The 10,000-nt window shown below is 40.5% G+C and overlaps 1 protein-coding gene across 1 annotated transcript in view; it reads right to left on the minus strand.

The window, feature by feature from the left end:
• LOC133615853 (protein diaphanous homolog 3-like) overlaps nucleotides 1–10,000 on the minus strand; it is a 394,852-nt gene that overhangs the window by 272,292 nt on the left and 112,560 nt on the right. The window contains exon 16 of the mRNA XM_061974703.2: nucleotides 8,711–8,815. Coding sequence (XP_061830687.2) covers nucleotides 8,711–8,815 — 105 coding nt within the window. The remainder of the gene's footprint in view (nucleotides 1–8,710; nucleotides 8,816–10,000) is intronic.

Below are 10,000 nucleotides of genomic sequence, written 5' to 3' on the forward strand. Positions count from 1 at the left end.
AATTCCTCCGTGTCCGATCGAAAAATCTTGTCTGCACAAGGTGCAATTCGCGTAGTTTTCACCCTTTTTTTTTTTTAAATTAATGAAAAACCGTATTTTTTATCACTGCAACCGTAACCCGGAATAGGTTGATGAAAACCGTACGAATTACGGGAAAACTGGAGTAGTTGGCAGGTATGGATATATAACAACGGGCGGGTGCGGGCGGGTGCGGTTTTGATTAAATGTTAGAAACGGGTGGATGGCGGATGGTTGACGACTTTTGTGATGCGGTTGCGGATGAAATAATTGCCTATCCGCGCATCTCTAACAGCCACACAGGTTACACTGACGGTGGTCATATAAAACAACTTTAACACTCTTACTAATAATGCGCCACACTTTGAACCAAAACCAAACAAGAATGACAAACACATTTCGGGAGAACATCTGCACCTTAACACAACATAAACACGACAGAACAAACACCCAGAATACATACTTCTGTATTTTGGTAGTTATGCTGTCAACATTTAACAAGATTTCTTCAACTTGGACTTGAAAGCATAAAATGTATAAACACTTTTAACAGTATAACAGTACTAAACAATTCCAATAGATAACATTGGTGTCATTACCTTTTTGTGGCTAAAATCCGAAAAACGTTGAAAGTTTTCCACTTGTATCGCTAGCAACGGCATTAGACTTGTGTTTTTTTGTCCCAACGTGGTCTTTTACATCGCTAATTCCTCCGTGTCCGATCGAAAAATCTTGTCTGCACAAGGTGCAATTCGCGTAGTTTTCACCCTTTTTGGAACGGATAATTATTCCCGGATAGGCTTTTGAATATTCTTCACGGAATGACTGCAGTTTTCTTTTCGGTTTAAGACTCGTTTGCGATTTTTCTCCGGCTGATTCCATGATCGTTCGCTCGTTTGGAAACAATGGCCTCGTGCTTGGCAGCGGTGCTATAAATAGCCTCGAGCATTTTAAAAAAATATTTTTTTTTAATTAATGAAAAACCGTATTTTTTATCACTGCAACCGTAACCCGGAATAGGTTGATGAAAACCGTACTAATTACGGGAAAACCGGAGTAGTTGGCAGGTAAGCATCTTACCTCGGACATCTAGCCTCAATCATTACATTGATGTCAATGGTACATGTACTAATTAAATTACCATAACTTGCTCGATTTTCGACCAATTAACAAACGGTTTGCCTTGTTACAAATCTTATTACATGTAGATATGACATAGGATGCTGTACCTGTTGAAATTACCTCTTTCGCTTTAAAAAAAAAAGACTTAATTGTGCAACATAGTTGTGTAGGGTCAGTGTTAGTCAATTCTCTGATTATTTTAAACTGTTTCAGAATACATTACTAAAAGGCTATTTTTAACATTTTAAAAACAAAATTCAAAGATGATTTCATTCATTTTATGGCTGAATCAAAAGAAATTCCATAAATTAGAAAACAAATGTTCAAGAAGAAGTGAAAATATAAAATAATGTTATTGCTGGTGGACCAGTTCTGGCTGAAAGATGTGATTATGGTGTTTGTTGTCTTATTATTTATTTGGGTCACATTTTGTATTACCCTGTATTGTGTTTACGTGGTATGAAATAACCTTCATCAGCGCGCGACATTTTTTTATCCACTTCTTCCTCCGTAAATCTTGATACATATTGACGATGACCCACCCTGCTATACCTCTGATTGGCTCTGAGCATTTTTCGCCTGACCAATCAGAAATAAGGGGCCGTCTAAGCGTACCCGCCCCCAAAGTGCCAAAACGAAACATGACAGAAAGGCACCGCGCGCGCGCAGAAAGGCACCACGCGCGCGCAAAAGGGTGTCGCGCACTTCGTACGTGCGCGCGCGCGACACCCTTTTGCGCGCGCGCGCACACGAAGTGGAGAATCAGCGCGCGATAACAGTTTTTATGCGCTCTGATTTTTGGCACTAATGTGACGCCATAAGTTTGCTTCTTTTATGAATTTATTATGGGTCTACTGAAAATGTGCTGGGTCAAAAGTATACATACAGAAATGTTAATATTTGCTTCCATGTCCCTTGGCAGGTTTCACTGCAATAAGGCACTTTTGGTAGCCATCCACAAGCTTCTGGCTGAATTTTTGACCACTCCTCTTGACAAAATTGGTGCAGTTCAGCTAAATGTGTTGCTTTTCTGACACAGACTTGTTTCTTTAGCATTTTCCACACGTTTAAGACAGAACTTTGGGAAGGCCTATGGCGTCACATTAGTGCCAAAAATCCGAGCGCATAAAAACTGTTATCGCGCGCTGATTCTCCACTCCGTGCGCGCGCGACAGCCCTTTTGCGCGCGCGTGGTGCCTTTTTGCGCGCGCGCGGTGCCTTTCTGTGCGCGCGCGACGCCTTTCTGCGCGCTCTCTGTGTACTCCTGGCATCTCTCCTCGCGCTGTCATGTTTCTTTTTGGCCCTTTGGGGGCGGGTATGCTTAGACGGCCCCTCCTTTCTGATTGGCTGTGAGCATTTTTCATATGACCAATCATTCTCCAGTGTAGCAACGTTGTAGCCATCTTACCTCGGACATCTAGCCTCAATCATTACATTGATGTCAATGGTACATGTACTAATTAAATTACCATAACTTGCTCGATTTTCGACCAATTTACAAACGGTTTGCCTTGTTACAAATCTTATTACATGTAGATATGACATAGGATGCTGTACCTGTTGAAATTACCTCTTTCGCTTTAAAAAAAAAAGACTTAATTGTGCAACATAGTTGTGTAGGGTCAGTGTTAGTCAGTTCTCTGATTATTTTAAACTGTTTCAGAATACATTATTAAAAGGCTATTTTTAACATTTTAAAAACAAAATTCAAAGATTATTTCATTCATTTTATGGCTGAATCAAAAGAAATTCCATAAATTAGAAAACAAATGTTCAAGAAGAAGTGAAAATATAAAATAATGTTATTGCTGGTGGACCAGTTCTGGCTGAAAGATGTGATTATGGTGTTTGTTGTCTTATTATTCATTTGGGTCACATTTTGTATTACCCTGTATTGTGTTTATGTGGTATGAAATAACCTTCATCAGCGCGCGACATTTTTTTATCCACTTCTTCCTCCGTAAATCTTGATACATATTGACGATGACCCGCCCTGCTATACTTCTGATTGGCGCTGAGCATTTTTCGCCTGACCAATCAGAAAGAAGGGGTCGTCTAAGCATACCCGCCCCCAAAGTGCCAAAACGAAACATGACAGCGCACAGACCGAGACGGCGCGCGCGCAGAAAGGCACCACGCACGCGCGGAAAGGCACCACGCGCGCGCAAAAGGGTGTCGCGCGCGCGCACGAAGTGGAGAATCAGCGCGCGATAACAGTTTTTATGCGCTCTGATTTTTGGCACTAATGTGACGCCATAATTTTGCTTCTTTTATGAATTTATTATGGGTCTACTGAAAATGTGAGCAAATGTGCTGGGTCAAAAGTATACATACAGCAATGTTAATATTTGCTTACATGTCCCTTGGCAGGTTTCACTGCAATAAGGCGCTTTTGGTAGCCATCCACAAGCTTCTGGCTGAATTTTTTACCACACCTCTTGACAAAATTGGTGCAGTTCAGCTAAATGTGTTGCTTTTCTGACACAGACTTGTTTCTTTAGCATTTTCCACATGTTTAAGACAGAACTTTGGGAAGGCCTATGGCGTCACATTAGTGCCAAAAATCCGAGCGCATAAAAACTGTTATCGCGCGCTGATTCTCCACTTCGTGCGCACGCGCGACACCCTTTTGCGCGCGCGTGGTGCCTTTTTGCGCGCGCGCGGTGCCTTTCTGTGCACGCGCGGTGCCTTTTTGCGCGCGCGCGGTGCCTTTCTGTGCGCGCGCGACGCCTTTCTGCGCGCGCGCGGTGCCTTTCTGTGCGCGCGCGACGCCTTTCTGCGCGCTCTCTGTGTACTCCTGGCATCTCTCCTCGCGCTGTCATGTTTCTTTTTGGCCCTTTGGGGGCGGGTATGCTTAGACGGCCCCTCCTTTCTGATTGGCTGTGAGCATTTTTCATATGACCAATCATTCTCCAGTGTAGCAACGTTGTAGCCATCTTACCTCGGACATCTAGCCTCAATCATTACATTGATGTCAATGGTACATGTACTAATTAAATTACCATAACTTGCTTGATTTTCGACCAATTAACAAACGGTTTGCCTTGTTACAAATCTTATTACATGTAGATATGACATAGGATGCTGTACCTGTTGAAATGACCTCTTTCGCTTTAAAAAAAAAAAGACTTAATTGTGCAAAATAGTTGTGTAGGGTCAGTGTTAGTCAATTCTCTGATTATTTTAAACTGTTTCAGAATACATTATTAAAAGGCTATTTTTAACATTTTAAAAACAAAATTCAAAGATTATTTCATTCATTTTATGGCTGAATCAAAAGAAATTCCATAAATTAGAAAACAAATGTTCAAGAAGAAGTGAAAATATAAAATAATGTTATTGCTGGTGGACCAGTTCTGGCTGAAAGATGTGATTATGGTGTTTGTTGTCTTATTATTTATTTGGGTCACATTTTGTATGACCCTGTATTGTGTTTATGTGGTATGAAATAACCTTCATCAGCGCGCTACATTTTTTTATCCACTTCTTCCTCCGTAAATCTTGATACATATTGACGATGACCCGCCCTGCTATACTTCTGATTGGCTCTGAGCATTTTTCGCCTGACCAATCAGAAAGAAGGGGTCGTCTAAGCATACCCGCCCCCAAAGTGCCAAAACGAAACATGACAGAAAGGCACCGCGCGCGCGCAGAAAGGCACCACGCGCGCGCAAAAGGGTGTCGCGCGCGCACACGAAGTGGAGAATCAGCGCGCGATAACAGTTTTTATGCGCTCGGATTTTTGGCACTAATGTGACGCCATAAGTTTGGTTCTTTTATGAATTTATTATGGGTCTACTGAAAATGTGAGCAAATGTGCTGGGTCAAAAGTATACATACAGCAATGTTAATATTTGTTAATAATGTTAATACTTGGCAGGTTTCACTGCAATAAGGCGCTTTTGGTAGCCATCCACAAGCTTCTGGCTGAATTTTTGACCACTCCTCTTGACAAAATTGGTGCAGTTCAGCTAAATGTGTTGCTTTTCTGACACAGACTTGTTTCTTTAGCATTGTCCACACGTTTAAGACAGAACTTTGGGAAGGCCTATGGCGTCACATTAGTGCCAAAAATCCGAGCGCATAAAAACTGTTATCGCGCGCTGATTCTCCACTTCGTGCGCACGCGCGACACCCTTTTGCGCGCGCGTGGTGCCTTTTTGCGCGCGCGCGGTGTCTTTCTGTGCACGCGCGGTGCCTTTTTGTGCGCGCGCAGTGCTTTTCTGTGCGCGCGCGACACCTTTCTGCGCGCTCTCTGTGTACTCCTGGCATCTCTCCTCGCGCTGTCATGTTTCTTTTTGGCACTATGCTTAGACGGCCCCTTCTTTCCGATTGGTCAGGCGAAAAATGCTGAAAAATGCTCAGAGCCAATCAGAAGTATAGCAGGGCGGGTCATCGTCAATATGTATCAAGATTTACGGAGGAAGAAGTGGATAAAAAAATGTAGCGCGCTGATGAAGGTTATTTCATACCACATAAACACAATACAGGGTCATACAAAATGTGACCCAAATAAATAATAAGACAACAAACACCATAATCACATCTTTCAGCCAGAACTGGTCCACCAGCAATAACATTATTTTATATTTTCACTTCTTCTTGAACATTTGTTTTCTAATTTATGGAATTTCTTTTGATTCAGCCATAAAATGAATGAAATAATCTTTGAATTTTGTTTTTAAAATGTTAAAAATAGCCTTTTAATAATGTATTCTGAAACAGTTTAAAATAATCAGAGAACTGACTAACACTGACCCTACACAACTATGTTGCACAATTTTTTTTTTTAAAGCGAAAGAGGTAATTTCAACAGGTACAGCATCCTATGTCATATCTACATGTAATAAGATTTGTAACAAGGCAAACCGTTTGTAAATTGGTCAAAAATCGAGCAAGTTATGGTAATTTAATTAGTACATGTACCATTGACATCAATGTAATGATTGAGGCTAGATGTCCGAGGTAAGATGGCTACAACGTTGCTACGCTGGAGAATGATTGGTCATATGAAAAATGCTCACAGCCAATCAGAAAGAAGGGGCCGTCTAAGCATACCCGCCCCCAAAGTGCCAAAAAGAAACATGACAGCGCGAGGAGAGATGCCAGGAGTACACAGAGAGCGCACAGAAAGGCACCACGCGCGCGCAAAAAGTGGAGAATCAGCGAGCGATAACAGTTTTTATGCGCTCGGATTTTTGGCACTAATGTGACGCCATAAAGGCCATTCTAAAACCTTCATTTTCAGAATGTGCTTGTTCTATTTTTAAATGGTAAATGGGTCGTACTTGTATAGCGCTTTTCTACCTTTCTTTTAAGGAACTCAAAGCACTTTGACACTATTTCCACATTCACACACTGATGGCGGGAGCTGCCATGCAAGGCGCTAACCAGGACCCATCAGGAGCAAGGGGTGAAGTGTCTTGCTCAAGGACACAACAGACGTGACTAGGATGGTAGAAGGTGGGGATTGAACCAGTAACCCTCAGATTGCTGGCACGGCCACTCTCCCAACTTCGCCATGCCGTCCCCAAACAAAGAAAACAATCTGAAGTTGTCTTTATTTTTAACTTATCGTGCCGTGATTTTACCAGTCCGGCCCACTTGGAAGAGATTTTTTCCTCCATGTGGCCCCCGATCTAAAATGAGTATGACACCACTGGTTTAGAGCTTTTCACCGGAAGTAAAAGTACCCTTCCGTCTAGCGTTTCTACTCGTATAGATTCTTTATTCATCACTCCAAGCTATGATTCTAAAGTTTTACAATATAACTAAAACAATTCTTACTTACTAAACCGTCTAATGTGTGATGTCTGTAGGAGTGTTTTCATGCATATTTATATGTGCTGTCGTAATGTGATCAAGATAAGAGTCATTAGCATTAGCTAATATGCTAACACGTTTATGACTGTTAGTATTATTAACCTACAATGGCATTCTGTTTGTATAGTTCCATTTGCGTAAATTCACCAAGACGTCACCGTGGAGTTATTGAGTCTGTTCATTCACTTCATAGTGTGCATGATGGTGGTAAGCTACTTTTGTCTGGGCTAAACTGACAAACGTCTTTGACCAACCTTAAAAAAAGTTTAACCTAAATGTTAAAAAAAAAAAAATACAAAGTGTAAATTCATTAACTCATCAATGTTTTACATCAGATATGTAAGAGTTTACAAATTGTAAATAATATGGCTGCTACAATAATCCGATTAAATCAAATAATTTGATTAGAAAAAGGTTTTCATTTATATTCAGTTGCTTCAATGAGTGTAACTACCGTATTTTCCGCACTATAAGGTGCACCTAAAAACCACACATTTTCTCAAAAGCTGACAGTGCGCCTTATAACCCGGTGCGCTTTATATATGGATAAATATTAAGATTCATTTTCATAAAGTTTCGGTCTCGCAACTTCGGTAAACAGCCGCCATCTTTTTTCCCGGTAGAACAGGAAGCGCTTCTTCTTCTACGCAAGCAACCGCCAAGGTAAGCACCCGCCCCCATAGAACAGGAAGCGCTTCTTCTTCTACTGTAAGCAACCACCCGCCCGCGTAGAAGAAGAAAAAGCGTGCGGATATGCCGTACGTTTCATTTCCTTTGTGTGTTTACATCTGTAAAGACCACAAAATGGCTCCTACCAAGTGACAGGGATCCGGTTCATGAAAAGACGCAATCTCTCCATCCGCACACGGATTACTATTTCACAGCAACTGATATTCCTGTGAACCGCACTGTGGATACAACGGGAGCACGTACGGTGAATATTCGCACCACAGGGAATGAGAAGTCATCCTTCACTGTGGTTCTAGCTTGCCATGCTAATGGCCAGAAACTTCCACCCATGGTGATATTCAAAAGGAAGACCTTGCCAAAAGAGACCTTTCCAGCCGGTGTCATCATAAAAGCTAACTCGAAGGGATGGATGAAGAAAAGATGAGCGAGTGGTTAAGGTAAGTTTAAGTTTACGCGAAGATGCCGGGTGGCTTTTTTCAGCAGCTCCGTCCATGTTGATATACGATTCCATGACTGTTTTTTTGACATTCCTTTAGCGCAGTTAGATGCGGCTTACAACACGGGGCGGCTTATGGGTGGACAAAGTTTTGAAATATGCCGTTCATTGAAGGCGCGGCTTATAACCCAGGGCGCCTTATGGTGCGGAAAATACGGTAATAAAAAAATCTATAAAATCCGGACTGAACGGAGTGCCCGGAACTTTAAATATGCGGATATACTTTCTGAACGGCCACCACGATACATACATGAAAGCGGTGGTGTGTGTGTGTGTGTCAGCTAATAGCGCAGATTTTTTATGTATTATTTTATTAATGTTAAAAGAGCAATTTCAATGCTGATGATAAGCAATTAATAGAACACAATTAAAGATATGGCAAGCATAAAATGGTTAATTTATTAGAACCATTTTCCCCTAAAATGCACATTGAGACTATAGAGTGTGTTTAACTACTACATGACTAAAATAATCGATAGCCGCAGCCCTACTAAATACAGGTTTACATCCCATAAGTGAGTTTTTGGTAAGTGAAAATATGTCAAAATAAATAAAAAATACCTGGGACTTGAAGGCGTGCAGCTCTGCTTGAAGCTCAGCCATCTTTTCTTCACACTTAACCAGCTGAGCTTGGGCCTCTTGCCGTTTTACAAACTCTTCATCGAACTAAAAGGAGAAATGTGTTATCAAAAAAGTAATCAACACAACATAATGACATATTGTACAGTAGATCCCTGCTGGTTGTGGGAGATATGTTCCAAGACCCCCAGAAATGCAGCCATCTGCAGCCTGCACTTAATATTTTAAGGGCCCGCTTGAAAAAATAAATAAATAAATAAAAAAAAAATATATATATATATATATATATATATATATATATATTTTTTTTTTTTTTTTTTTTTTTTTTTTTTTAAATATATATATATATATATATATATATATATATATATATATATATATATATATATATATATATATATATATATATATATATATATATATATATATTTTATTTATTTTTTTTCAAGCGGGCCCTTAAAAGCCTGCACATACCATAATCTTTTAAGAGCCCGCTTAAAAAAAAAAAAAAAAAATATATATATATATATATATATATATATATGTCTTAATAAGGTTATCCAAAAAATAGTGCTCGATACCGTAGTAGAGCGCAATATATGTATGTGTGGGGAAAAAAAATCACAAGACTATTTCATCTCTACAGGCCTGTTTCATGAGGGGGGTACCCTCAATCGTCAGGAGATTTTAATGGGAGCATTCGCATACCATGGTTTATATAGGGCACAGAGTGGGTGGGTACAGGCTGGCCTAGGGGCGTGGTGATTGGTTCATGTGTTACCTAGGAGGTGTTTCCGTCTATGGCGGCATGTTGTTACAATTTCGCTGCGCTTGTTGAGGGATGACAGGTCTGGACGGTAGATAATAAACAGTTTCTCTTTCAAGCATAGGTTGCATCTTTTATTACCACTATTGTAAGGTGTGCTGGATGCAAGAATTTGCCATGTTATTGAATATTCAACATTATTGTCTTTGAGGTCCCAAATGTGTTTGCTGAGTTCTGTGGTATTTCGCAGGTTTTTGTTCCTGAAAGAAGCCTTGTGGTTGTTCCATCTGGTTTTAAATTCACCCTCGGTTAATCCTACATTAACACATCCGACACATATGTAGGATTAACCGAGGGTGAATTTAAAACCAGATGGAACAACCACAAGGCTTCTTTCAGGAACAAAAACCTGCGAAATACCACAGAACTCAGCAAACACATTTGGGACCTCAAAGACAATAATGTTGAATATTCAATAACATGGCAAATTCTTGCATCCAGCACAC

The sequence above is a fragment of the Nerophis lumbriciformis genome, linkage group LG15 (genome assembly GCF_033978685.3).
Source record: "Nerophis lumbriciformis linkage group LG15, RoL_Nlum_v2.1, whole genome shotgun sequence".
NCBI lineage: Eukaryota > Metazoa > Chordata > Actinopteri > Syngnathiformes > Syngnathidae > Nerophis > Nerophis lumbriciformis.